This window comes from Solea senegalensis, linkage group LG12, assembly GCF_019176455.1.
Source record: "Solea senegalensis isolate Sse05_10M linkage group LG12, IFAPA_SoseM_1, whole genome shotgun sequence".
NCBI lineage: Eukaryota > Metazoa > Chordata > Actinopteri > Pleuronectiformes > Soleidae > Solea > Solea senegalensis.
Window position 1 is genome coordinate 16,837,676 of NC_058032.1, and position 24,099 is coordinate 16,861,774.

The 24,099-nt window shown below is 38.5% G+C and overlaps 2 protein-coding genes across 2 annotated transcripts; both read left to right on the plus strand.

Annotated features, from left to right (window-relative positions):
• Positions 1 to 3,493: 3,493 nt before the first annotated feature.
• Positions 3,494 to 7,776, plus strand: eif4ebp3l (eukaryotic translation initiation factor 4E binding protein 3, like). Its single transcript, XM_044040929.1, has 3 exons — positions 3,494 to 3,965; positions 5,848 to 6,024; positions 7,211 to 7,776. Exons 1-3 carry the CDS (start codon positions 3,833 to 3,835, stop codon positions 7,237 to 7,239), a joined length of 339 nt encoding a protein of 112 aa, XP_043896864.1. The 5' UTR covers positions 3,494 to 3,832; the 3' UTR covers positions 7,240 to 7,776.
• Positions 7,777 to 12,906: 5,130 nt separating this feature from the next.
• LOC122778649 (cysteine-rich and transmembrane domain-containing protein 1-like) lies at positions 12,907 to 22,068 on the plus strand. Its single transcript, XM_044040713.1, has 3 exons — positions 12,907 to 13,077; positions 17,807 to 18,126; positions 21,073 to 22,068. Exons 2-3 carry the CDS (start codon positions 17,826 to 17,828, stop codon positions 21,174 to 21,176), a joined length of 405 nt encoding a protein of 134 aa, XP_043896648.1. The 5' UTR covers positions 12,907 to 13,077; positions 17,807 to 17,825; the 3' UTR covers positions 21,177 to 22,068.
• The last annotated feature ends 2,031 nt before the right edge of the window (positions 22,069 to 24,099 follow it).

The window sequence follows — 24,099 nt, forward strand, 5'->3', positions numbered from 1 at the left end:
TGTTGCACTTTGTTCTTTTATGTAATTTTACTTTAATCTTAGAATCTATCCCATCTTCCATACTAATGTAATAAAGTGCTATGAACAAACAAAGCAAAAGCAGGCTTGTCTTTGAGAAGCATTGATGAAGAAGCATTACACATCTGTGTACAGCCAGCTGGAAACAGCTATAAAATTGCTATTTTTTAAGAAGAAGAAACATTTACAGATTTCAAATGATTGGATTAACAGTAATGTTTTGTGTGTACCAGCTCATGTAGGGGTTAAAGTGCTGATAAGCGACCTAAGGAATCTTCAAAGCAAAACAACACTGACATAACAGTAACATAATAGTAAAAGAGAAGTCCACAGTAGAAGTAAGAACAGAATGAACGATAAAACATGTTATGGTTACGTGTAAGAAATATGAGACAGAAAGGATTGAGATGATTAAAAGACGTAGGGAAATAAAGGTACAGTTTGACTGGCAGAGCATGTCTTTGTATCACAAATCCCTAACAAAGAACTGCACTGTTTTCAGTCATGTTCGAACTTAAAATATAAAATATTCATCTGTGTACTTTGCATTGAAAGGGTTCTTCTGACAGTGTCGAGTGCATGCACATTTCAGAGATGCAGGGGATAAAGTAAAGGATAAAGTAAGAGCAACCCCATTAATTACTAATTAATTAATATTGAAATCAAGGAAAATTATTTGGGCTTTATTACATACATGTAACGGATTTTATGGGCCACATAAAAAAAAGAAAAAAAGGGGACTATACCTGGTCACAGTGCAAAGGGGCAGGTGCTTGAGCACCATCTAGTGTCTATCTGTGCACATCTATGCTGTGCATACTGTATTGTAAAAACAACAACAAATGTTTATTTTATTATTATTATTATTATTATTACAACAATTATTATTATTAATAATAACAATAATAATTATTATTATTTTTATTGTTATTATATTATATTATATTATATTATATTATATTATATTATATTATATTATATTATATTATATTATATTATATTATATTATGCAGCGTTTTGCAGGCCCTCACAGCCACTGTCCTGCCAGCAGACCAGGTAAGACCTGTCTGTATGGCAAAGTTAGGGGTCACTTCATGTTTCGGGTGAACTACTTCCTGTGTGCAGGTCATAGCTTGCAGACCTGTTCAAGACAAGTTTTGAGCAGATCGGGCAAAGTTAACTGTCTTGGACGCCACGTCTGTTTGGCCACGGCAGCCATCAGAATTTTGGCACATTTCATCGATTTGCCACAAAACATCTTATACAAAACATCAGCTATCTTTGCCATATATTGACTGATCGGCACTAAACTTTATACGTGACATGAAAGACCGACCCTGAACACTTCTAGAACCACAAACTTGATCCAAACATGTCGGCCATTTTTAAATACAGCGCCAATTCACCACTAAACAGGAAGTGCCCTGTAACTCGCCCATATATCGACAGATTGGCTTAGAACTTGCTATGTGAGACGAAGGGCCCGCCCTGAACACATCTGAAAACTATGACCTGCACACAGGTAGGTTGCCCGAAACAGGAGGTGCCCTGTAACACATTGACCAATCGGCACAAAACTTATATGTACTGTGATGTATAGATTAAAGCTTTATATTAATCCAGTGCTATCAAGGATCTTATTCAGACATATTTCAGGATTTGAAATATGGCTATTATTAGATAGTTTTTTTTGTTTTTTTAAACAGAATTAAATAAAAATTAAAGTTAGCTGAAAGTACTTGCCCTATTAATCTCTCATACTCTTTTTCATGTGAAAACAAATGTAAAATTTCACTGAAATTTCACTTCACTGAAAGTCAAATTTCTGTTGCCACAATAGAAGTGATGTCACAGAATGATGCACTAAAAATGCTAATTTAACATGAGCACAGCAAAATGAAAACATGAGCACAAACAACCATGAAAATAAAGCAGAAATAATTTTTTCTATGGTTGTGAGATCTGGGGCCCAAATCAATTTGGAACAAACGCCAAATGGAGACTGTACATGCTGAGTTATGCAAATCCATTCTTCACGTCCAACAGAAAACACCAAACAATGCAGAACCTAAAACTAAACCTAAAACTATTAAACCTAATAGATTACAGCACATGTCCATACCTGCTAGATGAAGTACAACAATGTGCAAGATTTGTGAACTGCTGTGACAGGAAAAGTACTTCTTATGCATTACAACCACCTTGAACCATACCAATGAAGCCCTTTTGAAATTTAATTGAGAGAGATGATACAGTATAATAGTCCAGTGCATATTGATTGTATTCCTTCTTAAAAAAACTGTTAAAATGCTCTGTTTTTCGTTATTATGGAAATATTTATCATGTAAATGTTTACTTTTTAAGAATTTTGAGTGAGTGACGTGCTTTTCCTGGATATCCTCTATGAGGTGCTGTTTGTGCTAAAAGGTGGTTTGCTGATCCTCATCAATGTTAAATGTTAAAAACCACTGTGAGGCGCCAGTAGGGGGCAGTGCTGTCAAGCATGAGGTGGAGGTGCGCTTGTTTTGTGAACTAGTGCATCACGGAACCTTTTCAATCCACATGTTGACACTTGACACCAGCTGAGTCGTTTGATTAAGTGACCATACATTTTTGACCAGAGGCGTTTTCGAATATTCAGTCTGAGGGTGAGAATGACGGTGGTGGTGGGACTGACATATCTGTATTTCGTCTACATAGGGCAAAGAAGCAAGATGTTATGCCAGAAAAACCTACAAATCTGGATAAATCTGGATAAATGTGTAGTAGTAATATTCTGTTTTATAGCTCCAAATAACACTTTTTGATGACTGAGATATGATTTTCACTTACCTAACAGTGTCTCCTTCTCATCGTGAGATTTTTTAATGTTTCTGTATTTCAGAAATGACATAAAACTGACTTTATATCTATTTATAAACCATAGGACATTAGAAAAATGCACCAAAGGTTCTGTTGGATTAACATTTTCTTCACTCATTTACAGAATTGGTGATGAAATTGTACGATGTTACATATGGTTGCATAGGCACATCATTAACAGTAGTGCAAAACCTCCATCACAATGTTTTGATTTTAAATCTGTTTATTAAGAACGGGGAATAATGTATTCATGCATGTAATAAAACTAAATTGTAGTATATTAATTACTTAAGAGGGTACAAAAAATTAACATATCACTGAAAACAAAGGAAATATGTAGGTCTCTTTAGTAAGATATCCCTATGTATGAGATATATAGTATAATTTGGCATGCTATCTTATTTATGTTGACGACACTTTTTTGATTTATGTAAATAAATGATTGGTGTGCGTTTGGTTGACTTAATTCAAAACAGTTGGTTGTGGCATGAAAGCTACATATATACTGTGTTCTTCTTTTCCTTGTCACATCGCCACCCCGACGGGCTGTCTTGTAGGAGAAAACACTCGCACCGCAGACTTTGGAACACGTGTCCTGTCTCTGGAGCACAAAAACATCACGAGTGTGGCTGCTGCAGCTGTGCTACAAATACAGCACATGGTCGCTGCTTGGAACCACGCGTAGATAGACAACCACCACCACCGCTGCTGCTGCTGGGCCTCAGCTACACTCTCGAGTTTTTCTCTGAAAAAAACCCAAGAAAGAATATTCTCAGCTTTTTCTACTCAGAGCTGCAACGGCTTCTCTTTTGGAACCGTTAAATGTAAAACTCAGTCGCCATTTGTCTTTGTACGAAACTGCGAGCGAGCTTTAAATTGTGAGTTTGTGGACTTAAAAGGAAAACAGTAGTTGTCCCCGCACTCCTCCTTCAGCAGCTACACAGAAGCTAACATGTCGACCGGCACGAAGCAAGTGAAAAGCTGCCCCATCCCCACCAGAGTGCTCACCCTGAAGGACTGGTCCCAGCTACCCGACTGTTACAGTCAGACACCCGGGGGAACTCTGTTCTCCACCACGCCAGGAGGTAAGAACCGTTTGCATATGTGTTTTGATTTTATGTACAGTTGATGTACTATTCATGCCTAGTGTACGTTTTTGTTGTCAGGTGTGTTCACATGACGGAAAGCGTGCTAGGACAAGTCATTTAATTAACTCGATGATGACACTTTGGGGGCTCTTGCATACGTGCCAACATGCACAGCTCAGCTATAAGATCTCGCGATAAAAATAAACCTTTTCCTTAAGTGCCAACGATCGGCTTGACTCGGGTTATAACATAATATTTTTCAACTATGTTAACATTATGTGAACTTTTTTTTGTGTAAATAATTGCACTCTACTTGTTGTTTTTCTTAGTTTTATATTTTATTCTTATTTGCTCTTGCTTTGCACCAACGACCATAACCAAGTCCCTCTTCATTTGTAAACTATACCTGGGTATAAACCCGATTCTGTTTTTGATATAAATAGGAGGATAAAGTTGATGTTGGGTTTTGCTGGGTGCAGCTCCTTGATGTAAACAACTCTGTTCCTCCCATTTGTTGATCGGACTGTGTGTGTATATGACGCAACCATCTCGAGCTACCTTCTTTATATCGTAAGCAGTCATTTTAAATAGAAACTACATTTATTTTGCACAATAACATTTTACATTGGTGGCATGATATACAAAATTATTGGCACATACTTTACACTTAACATCATTTTTGAATACATTGAGGTCTCATTCATGCAGTCACTTGAAGCCACAGTAGCTGCCTGACATGTGACTTGTTTATGAAGAGAGAGTTCATACACAGCTCGGGATTGGCCTCTGCAGTGGTGGAGCTGAAGGCCGTCCTATCCCTGCCTCTCTTTGCTTTGCATTTCAGGAACAGTTGAGAACGTTCTGTACAAGTTGAGAGGAGGAGGGACAGAAAATGTCTAATGCATGGGCTGGAGGAGCAATATCTAAATATTTTTGTCCTTGTGTGCACCAAAAACTAATTGCAGCTTCTTAGGGAGTTGAGACATACAGGTTCCACTTTATGTACCAAGCACTGAACTGCATTGGGGTCTTGCCAGTGTTGCTCAGGCTTTCCTTTCTGTTACATAAACGTTCCTCTCAGCAATACTGCTCTACGGTGCATTGGTTGTGCTATAGTACAATACAATCCAGCCCCCTTTTTTCGCCCCACTTCTTACACTCCCCTTCTCCTCTTTACTTCTCTTTGTCCAGGATGACCTGCTCACCACTCAGCTGTTACATAACTTGTTTTTCTTGTTGGAGGGGTGAAGTTATGATGTACAGTACAGATCAAAGTCCTGTAAAGAATAATATGAGCACCAGACCACTCCTTGGCTCACCCATGTACTGGTCAAACTTGTCTGTACATGCTATTCTTAATGCAGTCCCAGTGGTGACAAACATGACACGTGTCAAATAGGCCTGAGATGCAGTGTTTTGTGGAGCTTTAACATACATGTTTTCCTGTGGTTTTAACCCCAAATAATATGGTAGCTGCAGGAAAGTCATCCCTGGATACGAATCCAAACATGATATGGTTACTGTCAATGTTAAAGTTTCAGCCCAGTCAGGGAAATATGGCAGGGCGTCTTGCTTCAAAGATGGAATGTTTTTGTTCTCTGATTTCCTAGAAGTCATTGTGGTGGAAATCCTCATTACTCCCAGAAGCCACCTTTTTCCACTCAAATCCTCTCCACTACAGAATAACACTGAACTCACCAGATGTGCTCCTTTCTGTGGTGTACAGAGGTGCACCACTAACAACTGGGCTAATCATTTACGTCTGTAAAGCTCGAGTATTTGGCTTGTTTGAAACATTTAATCTACTTTTATTTCATGTTTGTTTTTGATGTGGGGGTCAACTCTTCTTATTCATTCATTCATTCATTCTTAAACACAGGTACCCGCATCATCTATGACAGGAAGTTTCTGTTGGATTGTCGAAACTCCCCTATTGCCCGAACCCCCCCATGCTGTCTGCCCCAAATCCCGGGGGTAACAGTACCTGCGTCACACCCCATGGGGAAATTGCAGGATCTCAAAGAGGAGGTTGAGGAGGAAGAAAAAGACATTGCAGGTAAGCACACAGCTTTGTAAATATTGTCCTCAAAACTTGTTTAGATTAAAGGTTTGGATATATTTTCTGCATCCATGGATACATGTGGTAGCATGGGAATCTATGTCTGGTGTGCCATGTATGCACATTTCCTGACCCATGTTTGTTTACTGTTTAACTGCTAATAAAGCTGCAAAATAAGACATGTATGTAAAGTTAAAAAAGGAAACCTGGCAAAAACTCTGCTCCTTTTTTAACTGGTGTTCCTGTACCGAATGTGGCAAATATAAAAGTGGACACACCAAAGTCCTCATAGACCAGTCTCGTCACTTGGTATTCATTCTGGTGATGGTCCCAACCAGATATTATTGGCATTAAAACCCAGGCCCCTGTTCACATATTGGTCCATGTGGACACTTGTTTGCAATTTAGGCAGTAACTTTTTTTTTTTTAGCTTTAATGTGATGCTGTGAACTTGCAATACTGTTGTCCCCACCACGCTTTTCTTTTTCTTTTGTCATGAGTTGACCGCATGTGTTAACATGGCAGATGTGTGCTGCATGTCTTCTCACTGTGCTCTGTCTACGTTTCTGCAACACAGCAGTTAAATCTGTGTTATGGGCTGCGACTGAAGTTTGTGTGATCTTTGGCTGTTATGGCAGTTGGCCTCTGCAAATTTGCTTGACTGATACCTACTTCCTGCTCAGATAGTAGGGTCCCGTAGGTCAATAAAGTCAAAAAGCATTAGAAATAATTTTGGCACTGACCCTTGTGTGTGGGTTGTCGTGGCAGTGTGACAAGTTCTTCGTTCATGTGCAAGTTGAGACAGCTATTTATTATCTAGTGAAATAAATCCAACCATCAATCATTCCCTCTCCATTCCTCCTGCCCTAACTTAAGACCGTGGGGATTAGAACTGACCTGTTTTTTTTTCTTCTCGGTTTTCTTATCTTGTTCAGTGAACACACAGGACATGTCAGGCAGATTGGATTTGTGAGCTACGCCCTCCAAGTCGAAATGTTCTGTTTTTTGTTTTTCTTTTCTTGCCAGTTATGAATATGTTGATAAGGGCAGTAGTTTGTCCCCCTCTGTAGTTCTGTAAGGTGTGGTTGTGCTTGGGGTACTAACAGAAATGTTGAATGTCAACTGATTGTCACATATTTTATTCATTTTTTTTATCAACTTCCATTCTGTTTCTTTTCAACAGATGACAACCAGTTTGAGATGGACATCTGAGCTGCAGTATTACCTCCTGTGGAGAGTTATTGGTTAAAACACCACCAAGGTCATTGAAGACCGTAATGCATTATACACATTAAGCTTTTTTTTCCCACCCTTTTTTTTTTTTAATAAAAGCTTGAGGGGAACCAAAGAGAAAGTAAGTTAGATTGCAGTAGGGTGTTTTGACCCTACATGAAATGAGTTGATTGGTTGCTCACTCACTTTGGAGCTGTGGCAGGATTGAAAAAATCCATTTTGATTTAACTTTTTTTATCTTTTGTAAATAAGCAAATTAACTATGTAGCCTATTTTTTAAGTTGGGGACAGTAAGATGATTACATTAAGACATGTAAAGTGGGGTTTTTCACTGCAGGCATCAGTTTTGTTATATTTCCCTCCCAATAACGAAGGTCAACTGACTTTGTGATGGGCAAACAATTGTCTCCTAATACTGGGAGTTTTTGGCCCATGGAAAAAAAGATCAGCTTTTGTATGGAGGGAGGAATGAAATGTGAATAATTTCAAATTTAATAAAAACATTTCAGTCATGAATGATGTGTTTTTTATTTTATTGTCATCACTGTGAAAAGAATGTGTTTTGCATAATGCCGAATGGTATTATCCACTTCTATGATGTAATGAGTAATACAATGAAGCGGTGTAATATTTTCTTCCCTGTACTTATAGCTCAGTGCTAAAACATTGAGAGTTTTAAAATAACATGTTGAGTGTTTTGTCGCGTTTGTCAATTTTACAACCTAAATGATTATTTTTCTGCTCAGTAATGTTCTTTAATGTGTTATGTCTCAGCTCCATGCGTAATAGGAATGTATGTTGCCACAGTGTGTTGACTTGTGTAACCATTTCACATAAGGAATGGTATGTGTTTGTGCACTGAGGTAAACCCACTCCTACATATGCCTAGAAAGGTGACCTGTTTGAATTGATTAAGCAATTCAGCCATTTTCCAATACTGGGATTTTTTTAATTGTATTTTAATTTTGCATAATTAATGCATGAGTATCTCATACAACCTAATACACTAAAAGGGAAATCACTTCAAACAACACAACACTAAATGGTATGAATGAAATCAAAGAACACCTCAAGAACATTACAGAAACGCTGAAGGCTAACCGGAGACGTGCACTGTGTGTTCAGCCTCACACACTGAGAGCAGGGTCAGTGAAAAAAAAGGGGGGGGCTAACTAAGCAGGCCTGGCCTTAAGGAATGATGGCAGCTGCAGCCCCAATGCGAGACCTTTTGAAACCAGTTATGTCTGCAACGTGGGGGTTGGGTGCGACACCCTCTGGTGTTTGACCTGGCAGGTATCTCAGATATGAAAATTGTATTTAATGAGAATGAATTGTATTTAGGAGGTACAATTATTTCAGGATTTGGACTTTTAAGCTACTGCGGGTGTCCTTAGTGCTGCATAGTGAGAACTAATAAGCAGGTCCCTATGACTTTTTTGTAGGTTGTGATGTGGGTCAGTCTGCTCAACTGTTCTAGATGTGACGTTATTGGCAACCACATTAAGTTGTGTTAAGGCTTTAAGTGACACAACCAGGAGGATGTGATTTATATAAAACGTCTGAAAGCAAAAATGACCTTGCTATGTGCCACAATGTCACGGTTCCCTACCTTATTTTTTTGCCTAAAGTACTCAATCAGCCTACAGTTTGTTTGCCAATTCTGTAAAACGTGCCGGTTGACCTGCATGTACCGGCAACCAGTTTGAACAAGAGCACGTGAGAACATATCCGCTTGGCAGGTGTCTAAATATCTGAGCTTGTGTGCACACACAAGCACAAACTTCTTTAATCATCCGCTGACGTAATGGTCGAGGAGTTGAGACAGAAGAGAGAGAGGCCAGGGAGCAAAAGTGTATAAGTTGTATTAATTACTATCAGAGAAGTTGTGAAGATAGTTGTGAGGTGTTTATAGTATAATAGCATTATTCATGCATGGATTGTAGTAAAAATGACACTAATATCAATCCCACTAGTCTCACAACTGGATCTGAAGGGTCCTTCAAAATGACCTTCAAACTTCAAACCTTCAAAAAGGAAGGTCTAGTCTATATTAAGAAGAAATGTTTGCTGCAGTGATCACAGTGGTAGGTTTGTACCAGAACATATATCACTGGACATCTCAAGTGACAGTAGCAGTCCATAATTTTCCACATTTGACATTTGAATTATTCTATTGTTTTATTGGTTTGTGCATGATAAATATAATTACACGTTTTAGATATACAAATAATAAAAAAAATAAGACATTTTTCAGTCCAGTGGCATTTCACTGCACCTCACACATTTTCTATTTGGTATCCAAAGAACGATCATAAATGAGACCCAGTGGCCTCTTCTGGTCTAAACACGAAATGCCTGATTTAAAACCCTCAGTGGTTTCATTGCCATATACACTACAGTTCTTGTTTATGCCATGTCTATGTTTTGGAAAATATCTGCCTTGGGAACAACTTCACCTCACCCTGCCTTCCATCTGAGCTGAAACAAGCCCTAGTTTACTTGCTTCATTGCCCTTTTCCATAGACAAAATATTCTTCCTTTTCATCTGCTCACCCCGTCCATTACCCCCCTGATCCACTTCCAGATTCCCAGTAAGAGGGTTGTGTTGAGTTCAGTTGGCAATGATCTATTTTTGTCAGCTGCCCCTGTTGAGACCGATGGTCCGAGCTTGGGCTGAATTGCCCGGGCGACGATGTAAACAGACACTCAAACACATGAAGTGCTTGGTCACGTCCATCATGACAGGGAGGGGGACAGAGGCTCAGGCAGGCTGCATGGTTGTCTCAAACATGAACACATACGAAGGCCTTTTTCAGCGGGTGTCTCTAAACTGTGGAAACAGTTTGTTAATATTAAAAGCTGCCCAGACCCTCAGGGATTTCAGTCATTGCTTTAATTTATGCTGCAAGTATCCTTTTCCTTTTGCTATGTGGTATTTTTATTGTTTTACAACAACTATTGTTGTGGTGTGTGAATAAACTAACTTTTACACTGCATGGATTTAAGCATCAGGTTTACCGCACGACTGTTGCTGGAAATAATATTCAGTTTCTACTCAGATTCAGTGTTGCACAAAGTAAACCTGAGAAAAGACAAGACGGTACGTTTTTGGATTACATTTGGTCCATTTGTTATTAATGATATGATGATAGTCATGTTCAGCAAAGCGAACAGTGAAGGCAATATATACTGTGTGCTGTTCTCTCTGTTGCACAATCTCTGAGAGGCCCCATAGGACACTATCATATCAGTAGTGAAGCTGCTGCCAATCTATTTCTTAATGCACCATCAGTGGTAGTACCTGTCTTCATGTTCTGCATGCATAACATTACACCAGCTGTAAACATAGCTCACTGAGTCTGTCAAAGGTCAGGTTCTTGTATCTCAAGGGCACTGGACTGCAACTCCGTTTAATATACCAGTTGTACATGTTCAGTGTGTAAGCCTCATCACATTATTGTTGCATAGCTTGGCCTCGTCTGGCAGAACAGAGTCGATTTCCTTTGGAGTTCCACTGAGAACAGCAGCTGTCACACGGACCAGTCGCTGGTATGCTACTATATTCATACTGTACTCATGTAATGCCATGTCTACTGGAGGAGCTGAGATGATGTTTCCCAACCATGTCTCCCAGCCCCCGTGTGTGTGTGTGGAGTACATAGATGCATTTATTTGACAGCTTTATTTATAAGCTAGAGATTAACAATAAATATCCAAACTGCATCTTCAGTTTATAAAATATGACACTTTGTCAGAGACGATCAACTGAACAATCTAAAAATACTCAGTTTCAACTAGTGTCAACATTAAACATACTTCAGAACATGTTATTGCAGCCGAAACTACCACATGGTATTAAATAATACTGTAACATTTGTAGATATTCGGCTGCTACTTCAACATCGTGGATTTGACATTGTGAATCCACGATGTTTGCTTTGAGGTACTGCCATATCAGTTGCTTTAATGTGTTGTGTATTTACACTGATCAGACTTAACTGTATACTGTAACACACAAGATAAATGCAAACTTATTTACACTCACAATGATAACATGCATGTGTTTGCAAGTGTGTGCACGCTGGCTGTGCTCTGTTTGTGAACTGTGCACTCACTGACCACCGAAAAAGAAAACAGACACTGACACTCTGGGTTAAAAGTGTGACACGTGCAGTGTAGCACATGAGCCACAGCACTCTCATGTGCATGGCGGAAACAGGATACTCACTCAGAAATCACTTCTCCAAACCAGTTTATCAAAACAAGCACTTTGTTTACACGCGCTTACATTCAAATGATGTCAGTATCTTGTAAAAGAGAGTAAACAAACCTAGCCTTCTGCTACAGTCAAATATTTCAAATGTTGACTATATCATTTTTCTGCACCCCAATTCTTATGTTTTCATGCATGCTTGAGTTACTGGCCTGGTTTCCAAGTCTTAGGTATGACTTTTTGGCCACAATCCATGAAGTATGGTGTGTCCTTCATCTGCCACACTGCATTTACAGACTTTAACATAGCCAGTTTCTCTGTGCCTCTTCAAAAGAGCTTGAACAGCACATCTTAAAACCTCAGTCTGATGTAGTATATTGTATGTAGTATGTCTTGTTGCTGTACTCAGTCTTGCCATGGTGTATCACCTGTGACATGAAACTGTCTTCCACAACCTCACCTGAGTTTGGCTTTTTAAAGCCTCATACACAGCTGCTTCTCTTTCAGTTAATGATTGTGTTTCAACCTACATATGAAAATGATGATCATTAGCACCTGTTTGGTATAATTGGTTAATCATACTTCTGACTATTATCCTACAAACTCCTTGATATGTGCAAGTGCACCAAGAAGAAATAATTCTGGTTGGAAGGCAGAGGGTGGTCCCACTGAATATCAGTTTGATTTAGATTTTTCTTCTGTTAGTTCACTTTGCATTTTTTTTTTAAATGGATGAAAGTGCTTAAATGTAAATGTAAACAATTTTAGATATATTTGCATTCTTACTTTGCAGCATTTCTTCTACACCTGTCTGAAACTTTTGCACAGTACTGTATTTCTCATAATTACAACTGCCTAAATAAACCAAATAAATAAACAAATGAATGAATGAATGATTGAAAAAATAGTCGGTGGTTAGTATTTTTCACAACAGAGCAGTTTTACAGCTTCCAGTGCTACAAACTACTTCTAACGTGTCACAGATGAAAACATGCTGGGAAGAGTCTGACCTCTGCTGGCCAAAACTCGGTAATGCACCTTGACCATCTTAACAGGCCCACTGCTGGAAACAAAAGTGCGCCACTTGTTGGTTACTCCTATTATTTTATATTTTGTTGAAATTCTGTAAAATCTGTTTGAGTGTGTCGTTTGAGTTAAATTCGTAGATAGATAGATAGATAGACTTGACCAGTTCACTCATTAATGATTAACAGTAATTAGTCTCGTCTCGGCTACTGTGGCTCATTATACTCACACGGTGATGTATGCACTTTTAATAATTAATTTGGTCAGATGATCCTGGTCAGGAGTCATCCTTTTCTTCTGACGTACTGCGGCTTCTCGTGATTGGTCGCCGTGAGTAGCGGGCAGTCGCCACAGCCAATCACGTCTTTTCGTTGCACTGCTCCCAGCTCCCCTTGCCTGAAATGACGTCACGTACAGCGAACACCACACGCACTGGTTGTGAGGCCGGGAAGACGGAGGGTCGCACTTTGCGGAAAAATATAACAACATAAATAAAAGTACACTTGGTGCCAAGAGGAGTCACTGTCTCAACAGACGCCGCTGCTACACACGACACGACAGGACTAGTTTCTTGTAAGGTACGTGGTGCTCTCGTGTCCGTGACTCTTTGTCTCTGTGAGTGTGTATGTGGTTGAGAGTGGGGGCCTCGTCATGATGAAGCTGGTGCTACAGTGGGCTGCTGCGGCCTGCAGGTGCATCGTCTTTCCCACATATATTTCTTATTCTTCGTAGTAATTACCCAATGTAACTTTGAAACGAGCACATGACACATGGAAACTAACAAACCTAATGTCATTATACTTAATAGCTAATTTTATTTAAATATTTAGCATTTTCCCCCGTATAGCATACTGCATCCTTACATTTTTTTTTATATGGGGAACCCATTTATTATATAATAAAATACATATACACCCTAGAAAAAACAAATTAACTTAGAACTCCAACTAACGATTATTTTGTTCGATTAATAAAGTAATTGTTTGGTCCATAAAATGTCAAATGTTGCAAACTGTTGATCTGTGTTTTTCAAACCCGGAAATCATTATGTTCTCAAATGTCTTGTTTTGTCCTCAAACTAAAACGAAACCTAAACATATTCACATATATTTAAACAGCACCTGAGAACTCAGAGAACTTCTTTCAGTAACGAAAAAAACAACAACCCTGAAACCTATTCATCGATTGTCAGAATAGTTGATGATTTATTTAATAATTGATAGAGTACTTGTTTCAGCCCTGAATTAAATATTTAAGTAAATACAGACAGTATAAATAAATTGCATATACATAAACTGACATAAACTTTAAAGCAGCTGAGGTTTTCACGACTCTACTGTAGATTAGTTATTTATTGTTGCCTAACTTAGACTTTTGTGGGGGTTTTTAAGTTATTAATCTAAATTTGCACCATTTTGTTCTCATGAGTGCTGATCATGCACTATAATTTTATCTCTTTTTATGCAAACGTTTATTGACAAAGTTTAGTTTTTTGATGAACTGTTTCATTCACCATTTGTTTTTATTTAAATTACAGTGTTCTCCAGTGCAGACAGACCATAACAGGTGTAAATGTGTGTGTTACAAATGTGTTACATTTTTATGTTATGTGTTTTGTGTACCAGATAATATATTGGCTGTCCTGGATGGCAGAAAAACAGAAAAACCCACATCGGTTAACCACTAGTGCTATAAGCTAAACATGTTCTAAATTGTGTATTTTATGTTGCCTTGTTTGGACTTAAGTGTTTTGTGTAGACACACAAGACAAGACAAACAGTCCAAGTGTGCCTCCGATTCATCCTAATTAGGTCTCTTAGTTATTGTGCTGTCTCCAGAAGAAAGTAAACAGTGGCTGCCAGGCTACAGAGCTGTCCTGAGCCATGGATGCTACATAGACAACTTCTTTGAACTCAACACAATATTGAACATTGAACCAAACAACTCTGAACATAACTTTAGGGATAATAACACCAATAATTTATTCATGTCTAATCATTTTATAACCACTGGTATTTGCTTGAGCTTAATAGCAGCTGCTATTAGAGCTTAATTTCGACATACTACGTATACTTAATTTTGTCCCTCCCCCATTGCTTTTTTTTTTAAATAGGTTAATATTTTCCTTTATTTTATTTTCTGAAACGCAGTCATGTAATGACACATTTGTTAATGTACACCTGTCCATCCTTATACAATAGTATTAAGTTCAGAGTTATGTAATGGATTGATGGACGTCTCAGGTGCAATGTCCATGTGTGTGTATGTATGTGATATAATCACCTTGTTGTTGTGGAAATACTTGTGGAGTGAGCTCAGTCGCCTAATTTGGCAATGGAACAGGGGAAAAGAAATAAACAAATGACCCAAATGCAAATGAGTAAGCACTTCTAGTGCAAACATGCGCTCAAACCGAGTGAACCTTTAGAGCTGTAAAACATTTCATGACCTGATATCGAAGACTATTGGAGCTTTTCAAGGCCACAATAAAGGTATTATACACGTTGAGCTCAGTAGAGATCCTGGTCGGTGTCAGATTACTGTTTATTTGTACCTGTAACACTTTGTAATCGCAGATGACTAAAGAGCAGGAACAATGGACTGTCACCAAAGAAGTGTCCATTTTAACAGGGAGAACGATAAATCTGATCATTTTGTTATTTTGTTATTTCACCCTGCCTTAAGGTCCAAGACAAACAAGTCACTGGGGATCGTTCTGTTCCTCCTGGAGCAACGTAACCATAGTAACAAAGGACCTGCCATCTGTCTGTAGCTTCAAGAACACATTAAGGTGGTGAAATGTCCAGTTCCAGAGGTTTACCGAAGAAATAAAGCATAACTAAGTAATCATGTTTTACTGCAACATCAGCAGTTGTATTGATTCTAATTCCCTTATGGCTATCATAAATACATAATTGTTTTTCCAAAAACAGATAATGGCAGTAACAACCAACCACTAGTACATCTAGTACTGTAAGAAATGCTTCTTGACCTAGTTTGGCTTACAACTGTACCCACTGCATTGTTTTATTACACACAGTCCAGTTGATGTGGATAGCTACAGCAGCTAAGCTGAGGGGAGTTGGAGGACTCTAATGATGTTTATGGTGTACACATAACGTGACACAGGAACTCTGGGAGGCCTTACAGACTTGTTGTCCTTCATTTGGCCTGCTTTCCATTGTTGCCGCTGTTCTGCATGAGCAAATCCAGAAGTGAAAGGTTGGACAAGGTTTGTGTTGGTCCAGGATTTGCCTTAACAGAAGTCATTAGTGGTTGAGCTGGAAGTGAACTTCCTTCTCATGTAGAAACAAATAACCTCCATCCACAGAGCCGATCACACGTTTAATTTACTTCCAAAACGGCTTAAGTGGATAATCAGGATTTTTGAAGTGGACTTGTGGGAGGTGCTTTGTCTACTTTGGTACATTGTCAGTGTATAATGTATAGATGACTCTGCTCTATACACTATCTGTGCTGTGGTGTGAGTAAGCTTCTTGAAACATAAATGCAACCAGGGCCAATGGAAAAAACAGGATTGGCCACTGAACAAAAGGCTTACTTAATAAAATTTACCTTATCTTAAGTGATTAAGTGTATCTTATCTCACTACTCCACCTTGCTACAGTCGAATCTGAAATGAAACTGACAACAACTTGTTTGGCTCTGTGAAACACTCACGTCCCCTGCGTCAGAGTTCACTGACAAAAACAGTGCTTTGCCTCACAGAATGCAGAAGTTGTTGGTCCTCTGCTTCCTCCATTTTAAATTTCAGTTATTTTGTGACTTCAGTGTTTACATTTTTAGATTCACATTTACAATTAAGGCAGCAGTAGAATAATATGTCCTGAGAGGTAAATAGCTGTCATTAGATCTGGTGCTCAGAGTGAGTGGTTTACAAAACAACAAAGCAAAAAGTCTAAGGCAAAATGAATTCTCATTTGATTTATAATGTTAGTAAACATTTTGCTGAGGAGTTGCTGGACTCAGTCACTAGTTTCAGCTCTTCTTCAATGGCACTGGATGTCAAGTATGTAGCAAAAACAGCACAAATGAGTGGACACCAGTGTGGATGACAGTTGGTATTGTCCAACAGGTGCCTGGTTGGAGGGTAAAGCTCACCAGCAATTGTTCTTCAATTACGATTACATTTTGCAATTATTTCTCTGTTATTATATTAACATCATAATGACAAATTTAAGCCCAATGTTCTCTGTATCATCTCTAAATATTTAAACAGCACCTGGATGTTTTTTTAATCACCTTATTTTCACACATACCAGATAAATACAACAAGGACATGTGAGCTTGCCAATAGGACAATGTCACATTTGTGTGTTTTAAGTTAAGAGTGTGAAAATGCGACCAGTGCAGGCCTGTATGGCCACTGTAATCTTATTCCGCCCTTATTTCTCATGGTTCATTTGATTCACCTCTACACACAAAGCCTCCATTTGTGAATTCTGTGTGTGAACAGTGTTAAGATAATGGTGTTGACCTCTGGTTGGGCTCATGTGGGTTGAGACTGACTATTGACTCATAAGAAAAGAAACTGCTTGTCTTTCCTGTAGGGCGAGGGAGACTATATTCCTAAATCTGTAAAAGCATGAAACCGTAGATGTTTTTTTGTGCTCTGTACTTCTCTGTTCTGGGAAAAAGTTGCATCATTTTTATGCCTGTCTGAAAATGTTTTGCTTTTGTATCAGGACTCTGGAGAGTTTGTTGCTTAATGTGTCTCAAGAGGCTAAGTTACACACACGTGGGGAGACACACTCAACACAATTCACTACAGTACCACACATTGATCTTATCTCACATCTAATGAAAAAGTACCTTTAAGTACCTTTTTTGTCTTCTGTACCCATATAAATAATAATAATCCCTAATTGTGTAGGTGAACGTGATCATAACATGTGGTATATGACACACAGTACCTGCAGTATGTAGTATTCACCCCAGTTAGTTCTTGTTTATACTATTATATTGTTCAGTGCAAAGGGCTAAATAAGACTGCAGTCATTTCACCAGGCTGAATTTGACCTAGTTATATCTGATTTCTTTCTGTTGATGTGATTCAGATTTTTTTCATGGCTGTGTGGATATATTTTTAATTCTGAATCCATGAGTTCCATGTTTGTGCTGAACATTGTCTGCGTCAACCTGCACCAGCAGCACATCAAAGCCAAACAACAATGGTGGAAGGTGTTCACATAAAAGTCAGATAATAGACACTTGCAATTGCAATTGAACAATGTACTTGTAAAACCTAGTCGAAGACGACTTCATCAACATTTTCTTGTTTCTCAGGTGATTGTTCTAACCAAAGATGAACTTCGAGCAGCCACCACCATACCCGGGCAGCGGCCCCTCTGCTCCAGGCTACCCAGCACAGGGCCAACCTCCACAAGGTTACCCACCTCAGGGTTATCCTCAGCAGGGATACCCTGTGAACATGGAGCAGCCTAATTCAGCATACCCCAACTACCCTGCTGGACAAATGGGCCCTGGGGGTCCTTATCCTGGTCAAGGAATGCCTCCTTATCAGGGATACCCAGCGCAACAGCAGTTTGGCTGGCAGGGGGGACCCGCTCCTGGGCCTATGTATGGAGAAGCACCCAAAAACACAGGTGAGTGATAGCACACAAAGATTGATATAACTATGCTGAATGATGTGTAGATTTGGAGAAGGGCTACTTAAAGAGATTATTGATGTACTGCTATGACTTGCATAAATATGACCTGTATAAATAAATGGACACAGTCTTCCATTTTAAAAAGTCAAGCCCAGGAAGTAGGGCAGAAGTGGTTGCACAGTTTCTGGTCTTTTTTAACAGAACATTAAATCAGTTTTGCTGTTGCCATTTAGAGTAAATTACATGATAAATCACAATGTATATGAGTGATTGATCGTCTAATGGCAGACTAGTTGAAAACGGTCATGGCGCCAGTAAGAGAGGTTATATAGTTAACACTTTAGTGAAAGGGTACATGAATTATGAATGTATTCATTATTTACCTGATGAACTATCCGTAATTCACATGGTACTAATGGTATTTCATGCCTGACTTCGTGATGGCACATGACATTAATTAGTGCGTTAACTAAGGCATTGGAATCATCATGACCTATAAGTTATTAATGATGTTCTTGATGACCTTATAGGCGAATCTGTTGTCTAAAGGACATGAGAAGAAAAACGACTGCTCTGCTGTATCCCAAGTCTTGTAGTCATGATAAATTCTGCAGTACTTGGTCATCATGTTTGTGGCACCATTTGTCTTTATCACTTATAAAGAACATATGATCATTGGAGGTATGATCATGTAGTTCTTCAGGTGAAACTGTATTAACAACTGTTCTTTATTTAACCATCATTTATTATAAAATCCCATACGACAGTTGTGAATTATTTTGTCAGGAAATATACATACCATTACTCATCCCTGACATTTAAAGTGGGTTTGAAGTAAAATTGTCAAGTTTTATTGCAGTGACAAGTCAATGCAATTGTATATAACCTTCGTTAATGCATTAACATCATGTGCCATCATGAAGTCAGGCATGAAATACCATGTGAATTACTCATAGTAGTATCAGGTAATTCATGATTTTTCATGCATGGATTCATGATAATTCATTTACTCTTACTGTGAAGTGTTACACAATTATATACAGTGTATACGAGGACCACTTTTTTTTCCTGCAACTGACTCACCCATTAAGTTATGGAATGTAAGGGAAAATGTGGAATGGATCTTCATATGACGTTTTAAAAATCGAGTCAACTTGACATTTGCATGAAAATTGCAAGAAAATTCATAATGAAATAATGTTCTGTAATGGACAGACGCCTCTTAATTGCAACATCTGGTTATGGACCTGTGTCGTCCCTCTGTCTGTTCACAGATATAGGCCAAGGAGGAATTATTAATCATTCATTATTGGAGAGGCTTTAATTAAGGGGATGGATACATGATGTTTTTTTTATTTTTATTTTATTTAAACCTTGCGAGAAAGAGCTTTTCAACCAATGAGTTCATAATAAAAGAATCAGGTACATATAGATGGATAATACTGTATCTAATAATGATTGATAATGATCTATTTTTTAGTGTTGGTTTTAGTCCCTCTGTCTCAGTCCTTTCTTATCAGGTGTTTGTCATTGAATATATGTCCCAGTAGATGAACCACAGATGTAAACTAATAAAGGGACACTTGAATAGAAAAGAGCCATTGTTAGTGTGTTTGTGTAGTAACCTGTGCTTTTCCTTATTTGCCCAATCAAAATGTTTGCTGGAAGAAAAAAAGCTGGCTTATTGTATTCATGATAAATGAATTATTATTATTACATTTCAGTTTAGTTGGTTTTTAATTTGGTTTACAAATGTCAGATGATAATAAAGTGCTACTGTTAAAATCTATGTTCCCATTTCCCACGGCAACATCTTCTAATTGTTTTTAGTACAGCATACATCCCAAAACACAACACTATTTATTATAATGTAAAACAGGGACAATTGGGAAATCCTCACCTTGCAGCTGAAAAGCTAGAATCATGAAATACTTTGCATTTTTCCTTGAAACTCATTTAATTGATTCTCAAAATAATGATTTGTCTTCTAATTTTAGTGATAAGTTGTTTCAGAGCTGTGTTGGGCTGAAAATATGAAAAAATATATATAATATATAAGTGTATTTGGGTTCATAAGTGTGAAGTCAAGCCAGGTTTAAGATTAAAGCTGTGAAACGTCAGTAGCACCTGGTAGGATACACTGTTGTACAAGTTAAGAGTTGAAAAGCACACTATAAAATATTAAAAATAAGTATGCACACAAAGAGATGTAACCTGTGCACCTGTAACTCACTTAAGATAAGTCTCATGTGGCTTATTTGATACTTTGATACAGTGGTTCCTTATTTAATATTGGCTAAACATTAACCAGTCCCATGCTGTATTATTATCAGAGGTCAGAGTGATAAGTGGTCAAGTAGTTTTAGGATTAGGAGCAGGTTACCATAGCAACACATTCACCTGTGTGATGAGTCAATGGCTTGCGGTTAAGCTCCTCCTCCACATAAATGATTAATCATTCATCAAGGCCTGTTTGACTTGTTTTTTTGTGTTTGTTTTTGGTCTGAAGCAGATGTTTAACCACTAACAAGGGAAATCTAATACTTTCATATAACTAGAGTGTATTGGTGGAAGATGAAATAAAGTGGCTGCCTTACATTTGAAGTAAAGGAAAACACCTTGTTGGTGCACAGAGGTGTGTGATGGTGACAGCTCTCATTTCATTTGCCCAATGATTCCTCAAAGCGGCGCTAAAGTTACTCACTTGTAATGCTGTCTGATCACGGCTCTGGGCTGCTATGGTTATTACCATGGAGATGTGCCTCCCATGATGAATGTAATTAGAGGAAAATCACAGCAGCCACGGTTACACTTGATCTGACAATTGAAGAAGACATGATGAGGTCTTATGCACTTTTAGAAAAGAAATCACTGTTAATGTTCTCATCTTTTGTCCTCTCCTTCCCTCCTATCTGTCTGCCTGCCTGTCTGTCTCTGCAGTGTATGTGGTGGAGGACAGAAGACAAAACGACTCAGGAGACACATGCCTGACAGCTTGCTGGACAGCTCTGTGTTGTTGCTGTCTCTGGGACATGCTTACATAACGCTACTTGACCACCCACTCCACCTCCACCTCCACTTCCACCCCATTTCTGTGCCTTGAACCCTTTCGCCCTCCTTCCCATCTGCCTTAAACTTTGCACCCCCTTAAAATTTCCCTACACATCTTTTTATTTTTTGCTTGTCTATAAATAGTAGCCTTGATCCCATGTGGAAGTCTCTTCTTGCGGCCACTGTCTCCTCCTCAAATGTGAAATCCTCAGCTCAGATTGACTGACCGACGCTGTCCAGGGGCTACTCGATAGCAGCTTGTAACTGAGCTTCAAAACACGACCTGAATCTCAGGCACTTCACACATGCACACATAGAGAGTATACTTAGACCTCAGGCTCATTGAATGTGATGCTCTTAAGGCACTTTATAATGATTACCTCTGTAAGATACTACTCCTGCCTGACATTTCCAACAAATCCAACCTTCCCTAACCCCCACCCCCTCAGCTATGTTACTTCCTCTGCCCAAAAACCCCCCCATGTCCTTTGAAGCCACTAAGACCCTGTCCGTCAATGAGACTCTGGGCGCGTTAAAGAAGCCCGTGTTTGAAACATTTCCCTTGCATGTGCACACTTCTGTTCTTTTTTGCAAACGTATGTCTTCAGGTGGAATCACATGACAATAAATGGAGTACAGTTTTAAAGGGTACAGTGATTTATGTTTGATTAGTGTTCACATTCAATGTTGACAGCTTTTTTTTTGTTCATGATAACCTTGATATGAAAATGATTTCGATATTACTTTTATTACAACCATACCTTGGCAAACAAAAAGAAAATCTGAATAAGAAAGTTGTGATTGCGCAACAGAGGAATCAAATGACTTGTTGGATGCCTGTTTGCTTTAGATGATAATCTTGCATTAAAATTTAGTCCCATGAAATGTACGTCTGTGTTTTATGTTTATCAGTTTGATTGCACCATTGTACATGTGTGAGTGGTGCGTCAATGGTCCGAGAGTAAAGATTGTGCGACAGAGCCTAGTTTGATCTATTCTACTATTTATAACACATCTGCTCTTGCAGGATGTTGGTTGCAACATGGCTGCTTGCCTGGTGCATTCAGTATTGTTCACACAAGAGAGAATTTTACACAAAACTGGAAAGGGGATAAAGGACAGGACCAGTCATCGCTGTCTAATACTGTACATAGTGGTTGAAATTACATTTACTCAAGCGATGCATCGTTTTGATGTCGCTCTAGTTGAATTGAGTATTTTGTTTTATGCTGTCCTTACTGATAACTCAACTATAGGAAAACAATGTGCCTTTACTTGTCTACATTTATCTGCATGGTAGAGTACTACTTTTAAAAATAAATAAAAAATCAAGTACAAAATAAAGATCCACTTACCTGAACAATCTATTTTGTACAGATTTCACTTTGAAGAAGTCAATATTGACCCAATTTTAATCATGAATCCAAATATACTGCCTGTTTATAGCATATAGTGTGTCTGTGTGTGTGTAAGTGAGAGACACAGAACAGCAACATACAGTGCAAGAAAAGACTGATTGTGCACAAAAACTGTAAAAAGGTTCAAATGATGGACATGTAGTATGATATTTTTTTTAAGTCTGCAGGGGGAATATTTCTAAATTTATGAAACTGGTGACTGAGGATGGAGGACACATCATTGGCACAGATGGTGGTGTAATTCCCTTGTCACATGACATGGACCAAACAAAGTACATTTTAAGCCATGTGAGCTTGCATTTTCGGCAGGTGACAGTCGCAGTCATGTGCTGCTGTAACACAATTTAATTTAAGTGTGCAATGTCTGCATTTGATTTGAGATAATACTACTCTTGGGATTCATGTACTACACAATGAGTACAGTGTGTTACGCATGACTGTCTTGACTGTATAAGATTTAAGATGCTGAGGGCTTGGTTCCTTATTGTACCATTTTCCCACCAAGCAGTGTCCCTGTTAAGTCATAAAAGTAAGCCAGCTCACATAATGGCATGAACTTGGAACTAATGCTGACTTCAGATGGTGTCTGAAAGCCTTAAGTTCACGAGATCTGATGTATTTGATGACATTTCCAGATATGGTGAAGGTTAAATAAGTTCATTTTCGCTGGGCGATAAGTTAATGTACTATAATTATTGTCCTAATGTAATTCTTTCCATGCTGCTGTTGCTAAGCATCAGCGTTATCATGACCGTGTGCACCATGTGCACCACTACCCGTATCACAGTCACATGATATGAGTTCCATTTGAACTTACATAAATAGCATTTAAACTGATAGTTGGGTTTTACAGATCTGTTAATGAATGACACACTCCAGCCATAAAGATATGGAGAATAATAAGCCTTTAAAAAACTCCAGTTTAAAATCACATTCTTCATTTTCAGAGACTGAAATAACACAGATATCCACTGGTGAGTCACAACATTAAAGCATGTATTTTGTTAAAAGGGTCTATTTTATGGGTTCACTGACTCTTTTATATCATACATAGACACTTATTCCACTGTTCAAAAAAATAATAGCCTTAGACATGAAAACCTCTTCTATTACGGATTAAAGGAGATGAGGCTGCTAATATTCAGTGGAGACAATTTATCTCAGGAAAAGAAAGTTAATGCTCTTGAGGCCTCTGCATTAACATTAACAGGGGTTAGATAAATGGCCACTTAAAAGGACATTAAAATAGATGAAAAGTCAATGTCAAAAATATGGTCTACATCTACCATCTACGAGTGTTTATCACTGTGAGGACTAAGAAAACACTGGTAAAGAGTTGTTGCTATTGTTGACTTGCACGCAATTATGATATATGGTGTCATTTATAGATTTTTTTGTTGATGCATGAAACAGGATGAGGACTAGCCCATGACGGCCCAGTAGGCTGAACTAACGCCAGACTCAGAAAACCCGTATGAAGGCCCCAGGTTTGCTGTCT